The sequence below is a fragment of the Elephas maximus genome, chromosome 16 (assembly GCF_024166365.1).
Source record: "Elephas maximus indicus isolate mEleMax1 chromosome 16, mEleMax1 primary haplotype, whole genome shotgun sequence".
Taxonomy (NCBI): domain Eukaryota; kingdom Metazoa; phylum Chordata; class Mammalia; order Proboscidea; family Elephantidae; genus Elephas; species Elephas maximus.
Genome location: NC_064834.1, coordinates 72664279 through 72687088, shown reverse-complemented (window position 1 = coordinate 72687088; position 22810 = coordinate 72664279). Strand labels below are relative to the sequence as shown.

Here is a 22810-nt window from a genome sequence, read left to right as displayed (position 1 = left end):
TGGACTCATAGTGGAGCTTCTTGCTGAGCTAGTTGGCAGCCCATGGGATGACGTGTGCAGGCCATGGGGTGACCAACTCATCCCGGTTTGCCAGGGCCTTTCCTGGCTTTAGGACTAGAAGTTCCAATCCCAGAGAAACCCCTCAGTTTTGGGAAAACCAGGACAGTTGGTCACTGTGTAATAAAGGATTAACCTTGCCCAAAGAAAGGTTCTGTAGGTAACCTCTAAGCCCTTGGAATGTCCTGCCTGATAAAAGAGTCTTTGTTTACCTGGGCATCTTGGGCCACATCAGATAGTCTATGCTAACAATGTAATCAATGGCTGGGGTCTTAACAATGTAATTAATGGCTGGGGTCTTGGGCCACACAGTAGCAGCTTGATCTCTGGAGGAGCTGGAGACTAAGGTCAGCCAAGTGGGTGGTCAGCCATGTCCACGTGACCACCCCGATACAAATCCTAGCCACTAGGGCTTAGGCAAGCTTCCCTGGTTGGATCTACTGCTTGCGTGCTATCACACATGGTTCCTGGGGGAAGTAAGCGCTACCCACATGACTCCACTGGGAGAGGACAACTGGAAGCTGGCGCCTGATCTCTCCTGGACCCTGCCCTGTGCATCTCTTCCTTTTGCTGATTTTAATCTGTATCCTTTCACCGCAATAGACCGTAACCACAAGTATATATAACAGTTTTGCTGAGTTCTGAGAGTCCTTCTAGTGAATACTCTGAACTTAAGGGTGGTCTTGGGGACCTCCTGAACTGCAGTCATCCTAGCAGGGAAATTGGGAACAAGCACATCAGATTACTGAATGCCCTGCCCCAGGCCCCACCTTGTGAACTCCATTTCTGGGAGCTGGTGGGCATGCAGAGGAGACACCTAAGGTTGCCTCTTCTCCCCTGACCTTCCTCCTAGAGATAAGAAGTGATTGCCCGCCCTACAAAGGTCCTTAACCAGCATGGGAGGGACAGTTCTTCCCATTGTCTAGGTCCAGTTCTCAGTACCTGGGTAAAGAGCAGCCCAAATCGCAAGGCCTGGGTGGTGAAATCTTTCAGGTGGGCCATGTCGCCCCCATTTTCAAGCTGAAAGGGAAACACACACAGCTTACCAGTAGCCTGGTCATATCTTCACGTCCTCATTGGCCCATTGACCTACCACCACACCGTGCTCAGGAGGTGGTTCTCTCACTGGATTCTATATTCGGTCACTCACCTGGCCACACGTATTGACTGAAAGCCAACTGCGTGCCAGGTAGTGTGCTGAGTGCTTCCAGGGGATGCGAAGATGAAAAAACCATGCCCCCAAGCAGGCCCACTGGGGAAATAAAGTGAGAGTGACTGCAGTCAAAGTCAAGAGCAAGTACAGTGGCACATGGCAGGCTCCATAGTGTGGCGTGGGGAGGGCAAGGAGCCAGGGGATGACATGGCAGCAAGGGGCAAAGCAGAGAGGTGGGCAGGGCAGAGATAGAAGAGCACTGAGAGGCAGGCAGCTATATCTCTGAGGTGTCCAGGCCAGAGACTGTCCTCTCCTGGTCGCCCCTCCTCTGCTCTGGCCCTTGTCATTCCCTAGAGAAACCCCAGTCCATGGATCCATTATCTGCTCTGCAACAGAGCTGGGTACTGTGGTTGGCATATAACAATAGGTGTTTGTTGAGCCGAACTGAATTTTAACCTGTGACTCATAAATCTCCAGGACACAAACACTGCCGTACTTCATCTCTAAGAAGGCAAGATTGGGCACACACAAGGAGTGTGGCCATTTTCACAGACAATTCACAAACGGGAGGATGCCGTGTGGAAAAATATCCATCTTTACTTGGAATCAAGGAAATGCATCTCAAAAAAGGAGACGCCATTGTTCACTTCTAAATGAACAAAAGTGATTTGAGATGAAAATGTTCCACACTGGTGCAGACGTACAAAGTGAGCCACTTGCATTAATGGCCGGAGGAAGAGTGAATGGGTCCCAAAGTTGTTACAATGTATTAAGAATAAAAATGCACATTCCCTTTTGTGCCAATGTTTCTACTTGTGAGAATCCACTATAAGAAAACGATTCTAAATGTAGTTAAATAAACCATCATGTGCACATTGGTTCACCGTCCTGCCATCTGTAAGAGTGAGCAGTTAGAAATACCCTAAATTTTCTACAGCAAGGGAGTGCCAGGGAAGCACGGCTTATGGGGCATTCTTTGGTGGACTAGTTTGCAGTCATTAAAAACGGTGTTAGGAAGGGCCTTCAACTAAGTGCATTAAAGAAAAAAAGGAAGGCAATAAATACAGCCAGATGTTAGCAGTGGTTGTCTTTGGGTGATGCGTCTGAGGGTGTTCCCCCCCCTTTTCAATTTCTCTGCATTTGTAAAATGCAGAATTTAAATTTAAAAGCAGATGTTACATCTGTGTTTGTCAGAGGACTCAAAGGCCTTGTGACGGGCGTTCTCCCAGATGGACCTGGCAGGAGCCCTAAGCAGCTGGATGCCAAGGTGGGGTCTCCTTCCTCCTCCCCTGCGTGGTCCTCCCCATGCCCCCCAAAGGAGGATTTGGGTATGTCCTGACCTCGAGGGCCCAGATGCTTCAAATGAAAGACACATCCAGAGAAAGCAAACCCAGAAAGAAAGGCGATACATTGTTAGAGCGGTTTCCTCTCTGCGCAGGCGACTCACCGCGTGGTAGTGGTTGGCTGTGATCCGGGTCAACCAGGCCTCTGGGAAGAAGTTAATGTGCCTTATCTCCTCTAGATCCTTGCCTGGAAGACACGCAGGGAGAATGCTTTGAAGGTTTTATTCACAACAGAACTTCAAAAATCACATTTTACAGAAAGAAAAGGAGGAAGCGAGGAGAGGAGGGTTGAAAGGAAAACTGTTAACATCTCACTGTATTTATTGCTTTCCTTTTTTTTTTTTTTTAATGCACTTAGTTGAAGGCACTTCCTAACACCATTTTTAATGACTGCAAACTATTCCACCAAAAGGATGTCCCATAACCGGTGCTACTTTGGCGTTCCTTTGCTGTAGATAAATGGGATTTGATTGATAAAACAAAAAGAAAACATCAGAGAACCACGGCGGTGGTGTTCAGAGTCGATCACTTTTGTACCCCAAATTATTCTCTTTAAAAAATGTGTACACACGATTTGGCAATGGATGGGGTGATGGTGGAACAACACCGTGCACATAATTAATCTCGCTGAATCGTACGTGTAAAAATGGCTAAAACGGCAAATATTTTGTTAAATATATTTGACCACAATTAAAAACATTCACACATGAACTCCCCATGGAATGAATGAATGAATCCACTTCAAATTGGGACTTTTCTATGCTAGATATTAATATTTTTTAGTATAATATTGCATTTTGAAAGACACATATTCCCAACAGCCCTACAAGAAGATACCACCACCACCCAGTGACCCCTGGAGGGTACTTGTCAACTGTTGTTCAAGAAGAAGCCCTCAATAGCCCTCAAAGGTCAGCTTCGACTCATCAACCGCACTGCCCAAAGAGACTTCAGTTGTAACAATATTATGGGGGAAAAATTATTAGTAAGAAAAAAACGAGGTGTGCATTGGTCCCCTTGCCAATTTTTTTTTTAATGTGACAAAAAGGAATTGTTTTTGTTTTTCTTTTTCTTCCCACTGTTTCCTCCAGGAAGCCCCCAAGCCACAGGAATCACTAAGGTGCCTGGAATCCAAGCAGAACATGACAGGGCACTTTCCTCCAAAGCACCCACGACTTCCCGGCTGCAAGTCCTGCCTGGAAAGGGAAGTGTGAGACTGGAGATTCGGAATGTCTAGAAGCAACTTGGAAAAAAACTACCTGGCTCCATTGACCATCCCTGGGTTTCAGACCTATTCCTTATATTTGGTTAGGTGCAATGGCTTTAAAGAAGGTCTCACATATCCAGTAGACACAAAGATGTCACTGGGGGTCTCCTGGGCTGCCCCAAACACACCCCCCCAATATTCCCCCCTCTTTCCAGGTCACAGTTGCCTTTTCCAGTGCCCAGAGTGAACACAGCCTGTGTCTGCAGCACAGGCCCTAAATTCTCAGGTTCTCTCACAAACCGCTAAGCGGGTGAGCTGCTGGATGGCAATCAACAATCCTTGGCAGCTCTGTTCTGCGTCTCATCACATCAGCCCCTTCCATCCATCATCTCATTTCATGGAAACCCTGACTGTTCCCACTTTACAGACAAAGAAACTGAGTTTGAGAGGCTATATGTCTTTCCCAAAGTCCCACAGCTGGGAAGCGACAGCGCCAATCTCAGCTTAGTACTCACTCCCTTTGGAAACATCCGGTGGGGTTCCCCCTGGAGTGGCTGCGGGGTGGGGAAAGTCCCAGCCAGCTTCCCGTGGACAGGCTGGCACAGGCTGGGACTTACCTCTGGTGATGCCGTGTAGACGCAGGTTGACGAAGAGCTGCGTCAAGCATTGTCCTGTGTCCCGGTCCAAAAAGGCGCACTTCCTGGGAAAGCTTAGCAGAGGCACAGAGAAGAAGGAAAGGTCTTCAGAAAGCTCCTTTCTGGAATTAGCCAAGGTGTCCCTTGGGTGATGCAAAAGAACATGCTTGGCTGCTAACCGAAAGGTTGGGGGTTCAAGTCCACCCAGAGGCGCCTCCGAAGAAAGGCTTGGTGATCTAGCTCTGAAAAATCAGCCATTAAAAACCCTATGGAGCACAGTTCTGCTATGACACATACGGGGTTGCCAGGAATTGGAATAGACTCAATGGCAACTGGTAAGAAAGTAATGAAAGCCAAGGAGACTAGTGGCTTCACCAGCCGGAGGTGTGGAAACGGGGGGTGGCTTAGATAACTTCGTGGAGTCCGACCCTGGAAGAATAAGACAAATGGTTAATTCTTCTGTGCACACAGTAGGTGCCAAGCAAATACTTTTTAAACGATTGATGGGGAACACATGCCACTTTATACAGGATTTCATCATACGTGATCTCTTTTAAGTCTTGAAGACTTCCTGTGGGGCAAACTGGGCAAGTATCCTCAGCTCTGTTTTTCAGATGGAGAAACAAAGCTTCAGCCAGGGCTTGAACCCAGGACTTCTGAGGAAAGCGGGCACTTCAAAAGTGCTTGCTGGCGGGATTAAAAAAGAATAAGCTCGGATGAGCGGGTAACTGGCTTTGGCGGCTGGTTTTGCCATCAGCTTGGCTACAGTCAGTGTTGGTACTGAACTCTAGTTAATTTCCATGTGGGGCTGGAGGGCAGGGCTGGGGGGAGAAGACCCCAGCCCCCAGAAGACACTCATGCATGTGTAGATGCACACATGTGGACACCCACCGTCCTTGTTTTGAGACAACTTGTGTCATAAAATGGGTGCTTCTTACAAATGAGAACAACAGGGGTGGGGGTTGGGGAGCCATTCTTCAAGTCCCTCAGAAATGCAGAGTCACTCCTTCAAGGCAGAGCCTGTGGAGAGCAGCCAGGGGCCCTGTTAGATGATTTTTCTGTGAATCAAGTATGATGTCCGAGTCACAGCCTGCCATGCTCACTGGACAGGAACTGGCTCAGTGCCCACCGACCTGCCCGGAGCCACTTTGTCTCCACAAGACCTGGGAATTCCCGGGGCCCCAGCGACTCCTCCCCGTCTCAGTAGTTCCAGGAGACAGGTCTGGTCCTGCAGAGGAGTCGGGGGAGAGTATGGGAAAGGTACAAAGATGAATGAGCTCTGACTCAATTATATTATCATTGATTAGAATCCAGGGGTGGACAGATCAAACATCTATAAAGTAAAGTTGACACCTTCAGGGGTTGGCAGCTGTTGATCCTGGAATCAACCCTCCGTTGCCCAGGCAAGTGGAACTGGGGACTGTGGCCCTGCGGTGCTCTGAGAACACAGATCTGAGCTGTACAAAGATGTCCTCACACCTGAGGGCCTCCTTCCACAGCCTGGTCTGGGGATCTCCTTCCACAGCCCCGCTTGGGGGTCCCCTCCCACAGCCCAGTCTGGGGGTCTCCTTCTACAACTTGATCTGGGGGCCTGCTTCCACAGCCTGACCTGGGGACTACCTTCTTTCCTCTCTCTCACCAGTTATGGCCTCATGACTGGGCAGGCAGGTGCCAGAAGGGAAGAATGGGCCGAGTTGAGGAAATCCCCCAGCCTAGTAAGTCCACCAAGGTTCAATCAGGGAAGCAGAACCACTGGAGTATCATGGAATAAGGAATTTATTGTAGGAATTAGAATTTATACAATTGTGGGAGGAGCTAGGAAAGTAGAGGTAACAAAGGGGAATTGGAGGATCATGAAAAAGTTACCACCTAGCCCTCTGGAAACACTGGCTCCAGAGCTTATAGGGAAATCAGGAACCAAGGTGCATCTTGCTTCCAGGAGTTGGACTGAGAAGTGGGGCTGCTGTGAAGTCTATGAAAAGCTGTTGACTCTTCACAGACACTACTTTCGAGTTCTCACCAATTATCTATTGGTGGAGTCTCTGCTGGTCACCAGATCTGGCAGTGAGGAAGAAGACCTGGGTACAGAGTAGGAGAGTAAAGACAAACTGGAATGTTCTGGCACTCTGCCTCTGTCTCTAACTGCCTCTAACCACAGAGCATAATTGTTGCTGCTTTACTTTCACCTTTCAAATCTTGGGCAAATTTCTCCGCAGGCCAGTTCCATTCAGAACCATACAGGGAAGAGCATTCTGGGAAATAACATTCCACCTTAATCAAGATGTTGCAGTACAAAATGACCACAGGGATCCAGACTTGTTGTAGCTCGCCACTAGGCATTATCTCCTTTTGCTACCCACTCCACGTTGAATCTCCAGAGGGAGGTTTTCTGAAGGGTAGGTCCACCTTGGGAAGTGGGATCTGGGGATCAGCAGAACCCGGATTGAAAAACAGTAGACTCAACTGGAGGCACACCCCCCCTTGCCTAAGATCATAGGGTTGGGAAGGATGAGAGTGGAGGTAAAGGCACAAGTAAGAGCCCAGTTAGTAGCTTCATCCTCAGGTACACACCACCAGCCAAGCGAATGATATTCCTAGGGGAATATAAGCTCATAAAGAAAAATAAGAAGCCATCTTAGTACTGCGATCCCCATAAAAGAAAGACCAAAAAGTAAACAACCTACATGAGATGAAGTAGAATTAATGGACTAGAGAACAAGAATTTAAAATAATCATGATAAAAATCCTTAAAGAGCTAATAGAGAATATTATAGATTTGAAATAGGAAGGAGAATGTATAAAGAAACTATCAAGTATAAAAAGATATAACAGCTGAAATAAAGAACTCAATATGTAAGTTGAATGGCAGAATAGATTCAGACTAAGAATGAATCCATGAAGTGGAAGATAAGGTTGATGAAGAAGCTATTAGGAAGGAATAAAGAGATGGAAAATATAAGGGTAAAGTTAATAGGTATGGAAGTTCTGGAAAAGAGCCAGTGCTCCTGGTAAGGACTTCCACAGCCTGGAGTGAGCGAGCTGGCTTGGCGGGTCAAACATAATCAGGTCATCTCCTGAGCGAGGGGACAGGCCTGGGGGAAAGCATTTCCCCTGCAGCCCAGAAGCCATAAGGCCCTGACTTTGTTGCTTTGCTTGGAGTGAGAGGCTGCTAGGATGCCAGGGTAGCAGGAAGGAGCGAAGACCTTGATTTCTCCCTTTGAGGGGCTCTGGGTCCCAAAGGCCACAAGCCAGGATTTCTCCAGACAGACCTTCCTCTCTGGGGGGATTCAGGAAGAGCTTTGCTAAGACAGGTGATTAGACTTTTATGACCCCAGTGGGCCACAGGGAAGTGGTATTGATAGTCACCATCATGGCTGCCTTGGAGGGGTCATGCACGGGGCAGCTGGTCATCCAACTGTGCTTCAGGCCCCCAAGCTTAGGCCCTGGAGTCAGACAGACCTGGTTCCAGTCTTGTGACTACACCTCCCTGAGCCTCAATCTACTTCTCTGTCCATTGGAGGCAATAGCCACAGTTGCACCCCTGGGTAGCTAGGAGGAGGAAAGGTTACCATGCTTAGGAGGTACTTGGCACACAGAACAGTGGGTTCTTGATGCTTGCTAACTACTGTTACCACAGTTCTATGATTACTACCATTGTTCTTCAGTACAGGGAAAGAGTACTGGACTCCAGCATGGAATTGTTCTCTGGGGCATTCATTATCAACTGACACATGGGCTCCCTTGAGGGAAGAAAACTGGGGCCTCAGATGCCAATTTTCCAAAAGTTCAAAAGATTGTCAGGGTGTGGGCCAACCCCAAGGCACCCTGGTGGCACAGTGGCTAAGCATTTGGTTGCTAACTGAAAAGTCAGCTGTTCAAATCTACCAGCTGCTCTGCATGAGAAAGATGTGGCAGTCTACTTCTGTAAAGATTATAGCCTTGGAAACCCTATGGGGTGGTTCTACTCTGTCCTACAGGGTCACTATGGGTCGAAATCAACTCAACAGCAATAGGTTTGGTTTTAGTTCGAGCCCCACCAGTCAGTCAATGTACCCCCTGCCCCTAGAGCCTGGTGAGTTCAATTGTTGTGGGGAGAGCCAGGATTCTGACTCAGGCCTCTGAGTCCAACCTAGCATGTTTTCCACCTTAACTGGTGGCTCTAACTTGCTGGGTGCAGAGGCTTCTGCTGCTCTTTGGTCTAATGATAAGCACATTCGCCTGCTGTCATATAAAATGGGAGGAAGCTGCTAAGTCCAGGGAATTATTTGCAAGGCTATGTTAATGGAACCATGGATGGCAAGATGGTTTACCCTGGCGCTGAGTTCTGAATGTGCAAAAACCTCCTGTTTTGGCTAAACGCTTACTTCTCTGGGACAAACTTCAGGCCATGGTCTCTGCCTCCCAAAGTTTGTCAAGAAACCTTTGCGGCTATTGGTTTCTATTCCTCCAGAGCAAAAGAGAAAGAAAGAAACCAAAGACTCAAAGAAGAAACTAGTCTACAGGAAAACAGTCTACACAAACCATGGCCTCATCTACCCCGAGACCAGAAGAACTAGATGGTGCCCAGCTACCACTACTGACCATTCTAATCAGGGCCATAATAGACAAACCCTGATGGAATGGGAGAAAAATGTGGAACAGAACCTCAAATTCCTAAAAAAGAAAAAAAGACCTACTGTACTTGTTGAGACTGGAGACTCCCTGAGACTATTGCCCTGAGATAGTTTTCAAACCTTGAACCAAAACTAACCCCTCAGGTCACCCTGCAGCTAAATAACAAATTGGCTCACAAAATAATATCGCCCTTAAGTACTGTGCACCTTTAAAAAAATCGCCTATACGAGACCAAATGGTCAATATTTACTTAAAAACAAAGATGAGAATGTAAGTGGGCAGGAAAACTAGATTCATGGAAATGGAACAACCAGAAGGGAAATAATGAGAATGTTCACCCATTGTGAAGAATGTAACCAATGTCACTGAACAACTTGTGTAGAAATTGTTGTGTAGGAACCTAAACTGCTGTGTAAACCTTCACCAAAAACACAATAAAATAATATTTAAAAGAAAGAAACCCTTGGGGCATGACTCTCTGGGGAGGGCAGTCCACAGTTCCTTGATACTGAAAGGCACGCCCTGGGTTGGCCCTGGGTCCTATTCACAGGCCCTGGAACAGATCCCCTGCAGACTGCCTGAGTTTCCTCTGACTGGGACAGGCTTGTGACTCAAGATGCTTGCAGCCACAACCTTCTCACTCCTTCCATCCCGTCATCTGCTGGAGCCATTTACCTTTCCCGCCGAGTCTCAGACCCATGGCTCATAAGCTCCAGCACCTGAAATTTCAGCCTTAAAAAACACACTTTGTGAATATTATTCAGTACTGATGAGAAAGGAAGTTCTGGTACATGTTATGACACGGCTGAGCCTTGAAAACATGATGCTGAATGGAATAAGCCAGACAAAACAAGCAGATATTATACGATCTCACTTCTGTGAAATACCTGGACTAGGCAGATGCATAGAGACAGGAAGTAGACGAGAGGTTACCAGGGGCTGAATGGGGGAGGGGCAGGAGTAGGAGCTTCTGCTAAACAGGTATGAAGCTTCTGTTTGGGGTGATGAAAAAGTTTCCAAAATGAATAGTGATGATGGTTGCACAACATCGTAAATATAATTAACACCACTGAATTGTACACTTAAAATGACATCTTAATCAAAATTTATATTTAACAGCATTTTTTTGTTTTAAAGTAGGTATCCTCAAAAAAAAAAAAGCGCACTCTGTGGGCAATAACTCACAGTGAGAAGGGAACAGTGCTTTTTTCAAAACGTAACTCAGTGTAGAAGTCCTGGGCACCTTCTCAAAGAACCAGGAGATTTTCCTCTTGCCTCCTAACACCAACGACAATTCCTACCACTGCCATCATTACTCGCCTGATGCCTCTATCTTTCAGCACCTCCTGCCAGCGGCTGGACTGGGCCTTTTCCTTGCATCAGCGTGAACCCGTACATCAGTCCTGGCCCTGGCATCTCCAGTCTAGGGATGGCCCAGAACGGTTGGGTTACTTGCCCAAAGTCATATAGCCGTGCATGGCAGAACTGGAATTCAGACTCAGGTGTGTCACCTTCTACCAGACACCTTATTTATTTAATGTCTCTGCCCCTAGACTGTCAGCCCCATGACGATGGGGATTTGTGTCTGTTTGGTTTCTCTTGTATCCTCAGCGCCTCTTAGAGTGCACTTAGCTTGAAAAATGTCGAATGAATGAATTGGATGAACGATTTGGGGCTTGCCAACTGTCTAGCCCCAACTCCCACCAGTCTATTCCTCTAAACCAAAAAACCAAACTCCCTGACATCGAGTTGATTCTGACTCATAGCAACCCTATAGACAGAGCAGAACTTCCCTACAGGGTTTCCAAGGCTATAAATCTCTACAGAAGCAGACTGCCACCTCTTTCTCCCGCTGACCTTTTGCTTAGCAGCCAACTGCTTAACCACTGCACAACCAGGGCTCCTTATTTAGGGACCTGGAAACCAAGGGAGATTCAGGATCCAGAAAGCCAGTTTAAAGGGCAGTGAGGGCAGTGCTGGTCAAAGCAAAAGAAGAAATGGAAAGGTAAGAAATGCAAAAGGCAGGTAGTGAGACAGCCTCTTGTCTGAAATTTATATCAACTTCTCCACAGAGGGCTTGGTGGAACAATTCTGAAAAAGAACAATTTAACGGCCTCGTTGTCCATGACTCATGGGACATTTAAAAACGAATGTTCTGGTAAAGAAATCAGAGTTGTCACATCAAGAGAGTCCAGTTTCATGATGACTCTGTGGCTCCATCTGCAAATGCCATTAATCACAAGAGGCACATGGGCTCTGTCCAACCTGGGGACAGGACCCCATGGAGCATTTCACTGGGGACAGGAGCAGGGTCAGGGCACTGCAGGGGCAGGGCATGGCTGGGCCGCTCTCCTCCAGGGTTCCCCTCGCTTGGTGTGTGTGTGGGAGGAGGTGGGGGAAGCGTGACGGGCTTGTCAGGGGAGTGTACACTCATGCAGCCTGCACATGCTCTCTCTGCAAAGAGATGCTGGGAGGAGGGATCTACCCCATGTGTAGGTGAGATCAGGGAAGGCTTCCCAGAGGAGTGCCTGGCCACCTTCTCCAGTCAGATGTGGGAAGGGTTCAGGAGGAGGAGACGCAGCTGCGGAGGTCAGAAAAATCCAGAGGTCGGGATGCTGCAGGACTTGCCTTCAGTAGCCGCTTTCAGGAGCCCATCTGAGGATGTAAGCCCAATACCAGAACCCACCCTTGCAGCATCTAAGAGGGAGACTTTCAGTGGTGAATAAATCAGTTAAAAACCAGCATGACAGGTCTGTAATGATTTGTTCACACCCTTCAGATGTCCAAGTAAAATATCTCAGAAGACCTGGGAGACCAAGCTCAATCCAACTCCACCACCAGTTGGCTAAAGGAGCAGCAAGCCCCTTAGCTTCCCTGGGCCTCAGTTTACTCAGCTGCAAAATAGAAGGGTTGGACCAGTTGATTTCTAAGGGATCTGCCAGCATCCAAGTTCTTCAGTTTTATGAAATGAACAGTTGAAGAACTGACATGAACTGAACACATTTTGTCATGCTGTAGCCCCCATCCTGAGGCCTGTACACACCCATATTGTATTAAAACATGTGAATGCAGCTACAGGAAATGTATAGCTATAAACTAGAAAAGAGAAAGTGCAGAATGTCAATTATCTAGTATCCATCTCAAGAAGTTAGAAAGAAAACATGAGATAATACTCGAAGTAGAAGGAAATAACGAAGATAAACAAATAATAAAATAGAAAAAAAATACAATTGAAAAAAAAATCAACAAAACCAAAAAGTAGTCCTTTAAAAAGACTAATAAAATAAATCCCTAGCAAGGCTGATTAAGGAAAAGAAAACACCAATGCACAAATTAACAATGTCTGATATGATAAAGTCCAGACATTAAAAAGATAACATTTACTAAGACAGATTATATTCTGGGCCATAAAACAAGTCTCAGTAGTTTTTTTAAAAAAATACAAAGCATTTTTTCTGATAATAATGGAATTGAATGGGAAGCCAATAACGGAGAGGTATCTGGAAAATTCTCAAATATTGGGAGAATAAAGACCATAGTTTAAAGAATCCACGGGTCAAAGCAGAACTCAAAAGGGAAATTAGAAAATATTTTGGGTAGAATGAAATTAAACACACAACATGTCCGAAGTTGTGGGATGCAGCTAAGACAGGGCTTAGAGAGAAATTTATAGCACGAAACACATTATGAAAGAAAAAAGGTCTTAAATCAACGGTAACCTAAGCTTCTGCCTTATGAAACTAGAAAAAGAACAGCAAGTTAAATATTTGACAAAACACAACATTTATTTCTGGTAGAAACTCTCTTCAAACTAGGAACAAAAGGAACTTCCTCAACCTGATTTAAAAAAAAAGGCAAAAAACAGAAAAACAAAAAACCCAAACCCACTGCTTTTGGGTCGATTCCGACTGATAGAGATCCTATAGGACAGAGTAGAACTGCCCCATAGGGTTTCCAAGGAGTGCTGGTGGATTCAAACTGCTGACCTTTTGGTTAGCACCTGAGCTCTTAACCACTGCACCACCAGGCTCCAACTGATAAAAACCAAATCCATTGCTGTCGAGTCAATTCCGACTCCTAGCAACCCTGGTAGATTCAAACTGCCGACCTTTTGGTTAGCAGCTGTAGCTCTTAACCACTATGTCACCAGGGTCTCCTAAACCTGATAAAGGGCACCTACAAAAAAACAAAACAAAACCTACAGTTAAAATCTTATTTGATGGTGAAAGATTGAATATTTTCTCTCCATAATCTGGAACCACCACCTGTCTGTCAGTTTGTGGTGTAGGCAAAGATTTCTTAAATAGCCCTCACAATAAAAGAAAAGCTTGATAAATTGGGCTTCCTTAAAGTTAAAAACTTTTGTTTATAAAAAATACCATTAAGAGTTGAGTAGCATCTGAGGTCTTAAAAGCTTGTGAGCGGCCATCTAAGATACTCCACTGGTCTCACCCCATTTGGAGCAAGAGAGAATGAAGAAAACCAAAGACACAAAGGAAAGATTAGTCCAAAGGACTAATGGACCACAAGAACCACAGCCTCCACCAGACTGAGTCCAGCACGTCTAGATGGTGCCGGGCTACCAACACTGACTGCTCTGACAGGAATCACAGTAGAGGTTCCCAGACAGAGCTGGAAAAAGACATAGAACAAAATTCTAACACAAAAAGGAAGACCAGACTTGCTGGCCTGACAGAGATTGGAGAAACCCTGAGTGTATGGCCCCTGGACACCCTTTTAGCTCAGTACTAAAGTCACTTGTGAGGTTCACCCTTCAGCCAAAGGTTGGACAGGGCCATAAAACAAAACGAGACTAAATGTAAATGGGTACACCAGCCCGGGGACAGGGATGAGAGGGCAGGAGGTGTCAGGAAAGGTGGTAATGGGGAGCCCAAGGTCGAGAAGGGGAAAGTGCTAACCTGTCGTGGGGTTGGCAACCAATGTCACAAAACAATGTGTATTGCCCTGACAGGGAACACAACAGAGAACCCCTGAAGGATCAGGAGAGCAGTGGGATGCAGAAAAATGTTATAAAGGATCATATTGAGTCGATGATTTTTAAGTATTACATCAGTGTTCAATTTCCCAAAGTTGATAACTGCATGGTACTTATATAAGAGAATATCCTTTTCCTTAGGAAATAAGTACTGAAGCATTTAGAGGTAAAGAAGCATGATGTTCTGCACCCCACTTTGAAGAGTGGCGTCTGGGGTCTTAAATGCCAGCAAGCAGCCATCTAAGATGCATCAGTTTGTCTCAACCCACCTGGATCAAAGGAGAATGAAGAACACCAAGGACACGAGGCGATTACGAGCCCAAGAGACAGAAAAGGCCACATGAACCAGTGACTACATCATCCTGAGACCAGAAGAACTAGATGGTGCCCGGCTACTACCGATGACTGACAGGGGACACAACAGAGAACCCCTGAGGGAGCAGGAGAGCAGTGGGATGCGGACCCCAAATTCTCATAAGATCAGACTTAATGGTCTGACTGAGACTAGAAGGACCCCGGAAGTCATGGTCCCCAGACCTTCTGCTAGCCCAAGACAAGGAACCACTCCCAAAGCCAACTCTTCAGACAGGGATTGGACGAGACAATGGGATAGAAAAAGATGCAGGTGAAGAGTGAGCTTCTTGGATCAAGTAGACACTTGAGACTATGTCGGCATCTCCTATCTGGAGGGGAGATGAGAGGGCAGAGGGGGTCAGAAGCTGGCGGAATGGACACGAAAAGAGAGAGTGGAGGGAGGGAGCAGGCTGTCTCATCGGGGGAGAGCAGTTAGGGGTATATAGCAAGGTGTATATAAATTTTTGTATGAGAGACTGACTTGATTTGTAAACTTTCCCTTAAAGCACAATACAAATAAAAATAAATCAATGTGTATTAATTGTTTAGTGAGAAACTAATTTGCTTGGTAAACCATCTGAAGTACAAATGAAAAAAAAACCATTAAGAGAGTGTGAACGCCAGTCACAGATGAAGGAATTTGCAATTTATATATCTGATGAAGACTTGTACCAGAATATAAAAAAAAAAATTTTTTTTTTTTTTAAATTACAAATTATTAAGAGAAAAACCTGACCCCCCAATAGGAAAAAATAGTCAAAGGAGTTGAACGGGCACCTCACTAAAGAAGATAATTAAACAGTTAATAAACATATGAAGACCTGCTCAACCTCATTAGTAGGGAATTGTAACTTAAAGCAACAAGGGTGAATTAGTAAAAGTAAAAGATTGAAAATACCAGGGGTTGGCATGGATACAGAAAACCTCTAAGTCTCATACATGGCTGGTCAGAGAGTAAATTAGGACAACCGCTTTGGAAAACTACCTGGCAGTATTTGAGGAGGCCCTGGGTGGTACAACAGTTTCTAGGCTGTTAAATGAAGTCCACCCAGAGGCACCTTGGAAGAAAGGCGTGGTGATCTACTTCTGAAAAACCAGTCCCTGAAAACCCTATGGAGAGCAGTTCTGCTTGGACACACACTGGGTCGCCATGAGTTGGAATTGACTTGAAGGCAATGAAAACTAAAGCTGAACTTACTCATATCCTATAACACAGTAATTCGATTCCTAGGTGTATATCCAATAGAAATCCATCATGACGTATATCAAAAAATGTGCACAAAATTGTATATAGGACTATTCCTGACTAGTCCAACATCAGAATGAACAAAGAAATTGTGGTATAATTGTATATGAAATATTCTGAGAACGTACAAAGTAATGCTACACTCAATCACGTGGATGCTGAGTGAAAGAAGCCAGACATTACAAAGTGTATACTATATCATTCTAGTGATATAAAGTTCAAAAACAGGTGACACGAAATGATAGTAAACATCAGGGTGTTGTTTACCCTGGGTGGAGGAGATAGTGACTGAGAGAAGGCACTTTAGAAAGGCTGGTTGTGTTGTTTCTTGGGCTGGATGCTGGTTACACAAGTGTGTGTTCACCTTGAGGAAATTCATTGAATTGTTCACTTAAGATATGTGCAGTTTACACACACACATATATTTTCAAATGTTCTTTTAAAATTATAGATGAATGGAAATGGGGAATTGGGGTGTGGAAGGGGAGAATGTTGACCCATAGTGAGGATTGCAACCTATGTTGCAAAATGGTTTGTATATAAATTGTTGAATGAGAAACTAATTTGCTCTGTGAAGCTTCACCTAAAGCACAAATAAATAAATAAATAAATATGTATATTACTTTTTATTTTAATTTAATTTTTATTGTGCTTTAAGTGAAAGTTTACAAATCAAGTCAGTCTCTCATACAAAAATTTATATACACCTTGCTATACTCCTACTTGCTCTCCCCCTAATGAGACAGCACACTCCTTCCCTCCACTCTCTCTTTTTGTGTCCAGTCGGCCAGCCTCTGACCCCCCTCTGCCCCCTCATCTCCCCTCCAGACAGGAGATGCCTACATAGTCTCATGTGTCTCCTTGATTCAAGAAGCTCATTCTTCACCAGCATCGTTTTCTATCCCATTGTCCAGTCCAATTCCTGTCTGAAGAGTTGGCTTTGGGAATGGTTCCTGTCTTGGGCTAGCAGAAGGTCTGGGGACCATGACCTCCGGGGCCCTTCTACTCTCAGTCAGACCATTAAGTCTGGTCTTTTTGCGAGAATTTGGGGTCTGCATCCCATAGCTCTCCTGCTCCCTCAAGGGTTCTCTGTTGTGTTCCCTGTCAGGGCAGTCATCAGTTATAGCTGGGTACCATCTAGTTCTTCTGGTCTCAGGCTGATGTAGTCTATGGTTTATGTGGCCCTTTCTGTCTCTTGGGCTCGTAATCACCTTGTGTCCTTGGTGTTCTTCATTCTCCTTTGCTCCAGGTGGGTTGAGACCAATTGATGCATCTTAGATGGCCACTTGCTAGCTTTTAAGACCCCTGATGCCGCTGTCCAAAGTGGGATGCAGAATGTTTCGTTAATAGATTTTATTATGCCAATTGACTTAGATGACCCCTGAAACCATGGTCCCCAGACCCCTGCCCCTGCTACTGGCCATCGAAGTGGTCAGTTTATTCAGGGAACTTCTTTCCTTTTGGTTTAGTCCAGTTGTGCTGAGCTCTCCTGTATTGTGTGTTGTATATGTTACTTTTTAAATGTATGTGTATTAAAAAAGGTACTTTTTACAAATTTAAGATGTAACTGCTCTTCTCCAATGGATGAGGTTTTCCAGGTCCTGAGCTTCCTTGGCTGAAACAAAGTGATGGCTCTTCTTTCATGGATAAAGGCAACAGCTTCGTTTGTGTTCCTTTTTTTTTTTTTTTGCTTTTCCTACAAGATGATGCAGAATTTAATTCTGGACTGCATATTTGTTTTTCTAAAATAACCATTGCCAGGAAAATAGTCTGTGGGGTGTGAAGGTGTGTGTGTGTGTTCCCTTCCCACACTGATGTACATGCACAGCAATGAAAAGAAGCTTAGAGAGGTCCCTGGACACCTGGCTAGATAGAGAAATTGCTCCGTCAGACTTCCGTCCATGTCCCTGGCACACAGTACGTGCTCAGTAAATATTTGCTGACTGAATGAAAGATTGGAAAAAATCAACAAATGAAAGCAAATGGGGAGGGCAGAGAAAGCTTGGGCCCATGGAAGTGCAAGTATGGTAGGCATCGGAGGAGTGATGGGTACAAATAAGCCTTCTCACAAGTCTTACGGGCGCTGCCATGATGCGTGAGCCAAGAGGGACGAATTCGTTTTACTCAGTTAATGCCCTAAATCCTCCTCCTCCGATGCTGGGTTCGCCAGCGCCACACACAACTGCCTCCATACTATGAAAGCAGGTTGCCATTGTGCAGCTCCTCATAAGACGATGGCCTCAAATGTCCACTGTGACCACTGCTCCCCGACTCCAGGAGCCAGCTTATAAATCACTCTGCCTTTAAAGTCATATTGTCAATATATGCCACTTTACAAATTGGGCCAGATACTCCACTTCCTGTTCACTACCTCCCAGGGGGTCTGCCCCTCTGCTCCCTCTTTAACGGCTCTGGACAAGTCACTGACAGTGGTCACTAAAACTGCCCTGATTAGCTGTTTCCTTTGGTCTGGCTGAGCTTTGTAGCTCAACCCTGCTGGTGACCCAATTCTGTCCGAACTGACTGTGACTTCCCCCCCCCGGCTTCCTCCTCCCACACTGGGAGCAAGCTGTCCTTCCCACAGCCAGAGCCTTTGGCCACCAGCACCCTAAGCCAGCAGCCCCGAGGCCCTGCACACCTGCTGGTTAGCTTTAGGGAAGGGATCGGGAACAGGGAGCACGGCACCCCCACTGTCCACCCCATGTCCAGGGTGGACACCACCGACCAACCAAGACATTCTTTCTCACCAGGCCTAGAGAAAGCCATAGACTCCTCCTCAGCCTGGTGCACTGAACAAGTTCTCTTAATAAAAATGGAAATCCATCTGCCATCCCCATTATTTCAAGTTGTTGCAGGCATGGTGTTCTCTAAATTCTGCATCAGTATGCTAAGATCTACTTCTCTGAGGAGAACTGAAATACCATAGAAATGTTTGAGGGACTCTCATCATTCAACATAAGTTCAGCAATGTGCCAGGAAAGTTGGTGGTAAGACAAAGGATCATAAACCCTTCCCATAAGCTGCTTATGACGTATCCTCAATAGTACATATACGTGAGGCAGGACGTATACACAAGTCAAAACCAAACCAGTTGCCATCGAGTCAATTCTGACTCGTGGCGACCCTGTGTGTGTCAGAGTAGAGCTGTGCTCCATAGGGTTCTCAATGGCTGATTTCTCCAAAGTAAATCGCCAGCCCTTTCTTCCAAGGCACCTTGGGGTAGATTTGAACCTCCAACCTTTTGGTTAGCAGCCAAGCGCTTAACCATTTGTACTACCCAGGGACTCCGTGTGACTCAAGAGGCTCATAAAAATGTGTTTTAAAAGCATGTGCATTTATCTATCAGGCCTAATTTGGTAGCAAGCCAGTCAGTCCTCTACCCCACAAAAAGAGGATAGCTTATGGCCATTGTAAGGATGGTTCTATAATAATGGCAGTCTAAGGCAAGGGTTTCTGGGACAGTTTGGCCAAGAGGACTCCAAGGTCCCTCTGACAACCTGCTGCAGAGAGCACATCTAGGGGGCATGGCAAAGGTAGGCATTCTTTTAAAAACAGAGAGACCTGCTTTGAAGCCATTTTAAAGGTATGTCAACAAGCTCAGCCAAGAAATTGCTCTAAAGCAAAAGTCAGGTCATTCCCTACAGCCAAATACATTGACCAAAGTGAACCGCTTAGGAGAACCAGGTGAAATAGTCTTGGTTTCATGAAAAGGCACTCAGCTGGGGCCCTGCACAGAGCAGGGTATAGCCTATCTCCTGTCTGGACAAGAATTCCTTGGGCTGTGTTCCTTCTGCTCACCCCAGTTAAGTGTGACTGGCCGTGGTGGCATTACTTGTGCTGGGTGGTCTCTGAGCCCCTGATGGACTGGAGCACCATCCCTCAGACAGGCAGGTTTCTTCCTTTGGTTGGCTGTGACTTGCCTGAAGTGGCATGGGGTGAGAACAAATTCAGAGTGGGGACATTAGTCAGGGAGGCCATCTCTGAGAAGGGCTGCTCAGAGAAGCTCTTATGGAGCCCCTGCCCAGGAGGGGCCAGAAGAGGGGGCACAGCAGACTGGGGTGGAGTGAGCATGGGTAGCGAGTGCTGACCCACAAGGTTAAGGAGCCTGGAGAGTCAGGAGATGTGTGTTTGGGAGTGGAGGGCCATTGACAGGGTGCAGTCTCAGAGGCGCCACTGTTGTGGGGCCATGGAGTGGGCTAGGACTGGAGACGAAGCATTCACGATCCTAAACATGGCCTGCTTCGTCTTCACAGCTGGGAGGCCACGGGGAGAGCCAGCCTTAGGCCTGGAGGGGAAAGAGCTTCTCCTTGCTTTCTCGCCTTTTCTTCCAGTCTGACAGCAGGTTGCTGGAGTTGGTGGTAGGCAAAGGGAGGGCAGAGGGCGTGAGGGAGGGAGGGGACACAGGTCAGGCCCACAGGCAGTCAAGGGTCACCTCTGTTAGAAGGCATGACTTTGAGTTGGGCAGTGAGACGATTTGGAAACAAGCAAATGGTTTCCAACAAGAAAAACCGTGCAGGATCAGGCAGCTTGGAGAAGTGTCATGCGGAGGGTGAGGTTTGAGGGTCAGAATCAGATCCATGCAGATTCAAGAGGAATGGCAAAGCTATGATGGCGAGGGGGCCCACATTCCCTCTGCTCTCTGGGAGGAGCTTGGGGGTGCTAGGAAAAGCCACTGAACCCCACTTCCAATGCAGGGGCCTAGCACCTTAACTCTCTCATTCCTACTTGTTTGGCTCACATTAAGACCACATCCTAGCTCATTTCCCATCTTCTGTGCTGAGCTGTTTGCAGCAAGACAGAGAATCTGGGGCCAAGGAGCAGTTTCTCCGGGTGTGCGTGACTCATCGGAAGAAGTGTCTTGTGGGCTATTGGGGGGGGGGGGGCGCTTAAAACATTTGGGTTCCCAGCAAATTATACAGAAACCAAGCAAAGTGCATAGAATTCCGGTACTGAATACTGCCTTCCCCAAATAACCAGACAGAAAAAAATGGGCTGTTTTGTTAACATGGTGCACAGCTGTTTCAGAAACAGATTAAATGCTTCAAAACAGAGCAGTTGAAACTTGCCTTCAATAGAGATCAAGCTGCCGGTTAGTAATACGTAGAAGATGTGTTTATCTGCTAAACTCGCGTGTGCAAAAGAAACGGAGTTATTGACTTCTCTGAATGTCTCTTCTCATGCGTGGAAGCCCCCAATTCCTGCTGATGTGGGGTGCAGAAACAAACCCAACAGCTGCCTGCCAGCGTTCACTGCAGCACTGTTCATGGTAGCCAAAAGGTGGAAACAACGCAAGGTCCATCAACGAATGAATGGACAAACACAATGTGGTGTATACATGCAATGGAATATCACTCAGCCATACAAAGAAACGAAGTCCTGATGCATGCCACCAACACAGGTGAAGCTTGAAAACAATATACTGAGTGAAATCAGTCACGGAAGGACAAATACTGTCTGATCTCACTTATATATGCGATAGGCAAATATACAGAAACCAGAGCCTATTAGTGGTCACCGGGGTGGGAAGGAGCCCTGGTGGCACAATGGTTAAATACTTGGCTACTAATTTTTTTTAACTGAAAGGTCAGTGGTTCGAACCCACCAGCCGCTCGCCGGGAGAAAAGACCTGAGGATCTGCTCCCTTAAAGACTTCAGGCTAGGAAACTCTGGCCTACAGGGTCACTATGAGTGGGAATCAACACACGGCAGCAACACTAGGGTGGAGGGTGGGGGGAGGGGCGTTATTTCGTGGCAGGTGCTGAGTTCCTGTTAATAGTGGTGGAATAACTCAGAAAAGGACAAGGCTGCACTGACATGAAGAATGTAATCAACATCCCTGAATTATACGCATAAAAATTGTTGAATTGGCAAGTGTTACGTATATTTTTGCCAAAATCGAAAAAAAAAAAAAAAATACAGCAAAGGTAGTGTGGCCAGTTGTTTCCCTTCTAGAGCGGCTCCCTGGTGGGCCCAGGATCCCGTGGGCTACAGGGTTACCATGTTCAGCAGCCAGCTTGGGCAGTGTTAATAGAGGCCAAGGAGACAGAAAACTGAGCCCATGGACTACCACGCCCACACTCCCCTCCTCCCATGTCACAGCAGACATTGTTAATCAGGACACGCTAGACCGAACAGATAGAAAACACTTGTGGTAAGGGGCAGACACGGGGAGGAGAAAAAAATGTATACTGCAAGGCCATTTTAGAGGCCCTTGGCCAATAACAACAACGCTGATTGTCTTAGGTGGGGTTCTCTAGAGAAGCAGAACCAATAAATCATATAAATGTATACACAGAGAGATTTATATTAAGGAAATGGCTCATGCGGTTGTAGAGGCTGGCCCATCCCAAGTCCATGGATCAGGATAGAGGCTTCTCCTTATTCACATAGCCGCAGGAGCTGGCAAACCCAAGATGGGCAGGTCAGACAGCAGGGCTCTTGCTCACAGGCTGTGAAGACTGACGAATCCCAAGATAGGCAGGCAAGATGGCAGGTAAGCCGCTAGCTCAAGTCCCAAGAACCGGAGGTCATGAACAGGCGCCAGCTGCAGGATCCATTGCATTCAAAAGCCTGAGAGCCTTGCCAGAAAGTCCACTTAAATTGGATGTAGGCTACATACCCAAGGAAACTCCCTTTCAACTGATGGGCTACTCACAGTAGATCCCATCATGCAAGTGATCACATTACATCAAATCTCAACACGGAAGTGATCACATCATTACATGACTGCCAAACTACATCATAACTGCCAAACCACTGAGAATCATGGCCCAGCCACAATGACACACAACTTTAATGACCACACCGACAATAATGACAACCCTGAACCTAGAGGCAACCTCAGGATCTTTCTTAACACAGTGCTGAGGCAACCATTACCAAACCAACCGGAGTGGGCACAGGAGAGGAATCCTGTCATTCTAGGAATGGGCAGTGATGCATCTTGGGCTTTGGCAGATCTGGGTTGAAATCAGACCCCAGCCCTTACCACTTGTGTGATCTCTGATAAGATATTTCATCTCGACCTCAGTTTCCTCATCTGTAAAATGGGAACAATGAAACTAGCCTCTTAGTACGCAGATTAAATGACAGAATGCACCAAAGTGCTTATCAGGGTAACTATACTTAGTAAGCGGGTTTCAAGGGTGTCATTGTTATTTTTCACTTAAATATTGAGATACATAACTTCTGGAATTTATATGTCT

The 22810-nt window shown here is 46.2% G+C and overlaps 1 protein-coding gene across 1 annotated transcript in view; it reads right to left on the bottom strand.

Annotated features, from left to right (window-relative positions):
- The window catches only part of BTBD16 (BTB domain containing 16), a 77025-nt gene that overhangs the window by 3676 nt on the left and 50539 nt on the right, over positions 1-22810 (bottom strand). Inside the window, exons 10-12 of the mRNA XM_049855103.1 lie at positions 4378-4469; positions 2658-2740; positions 1000-1077 (exon numbers count right to left, since the gene is read on the bottom strand). Of these exons, the coding sequence (XP_049711060.1) occupies positions 1000-1077; positions 2658-2740; positions 4378-4469 (253 nt within the window). The remainder of the gene's footprint in view (positions 1-999; positions 1078-2657; positions 2741-4377; positions 4470-22810) is intronic.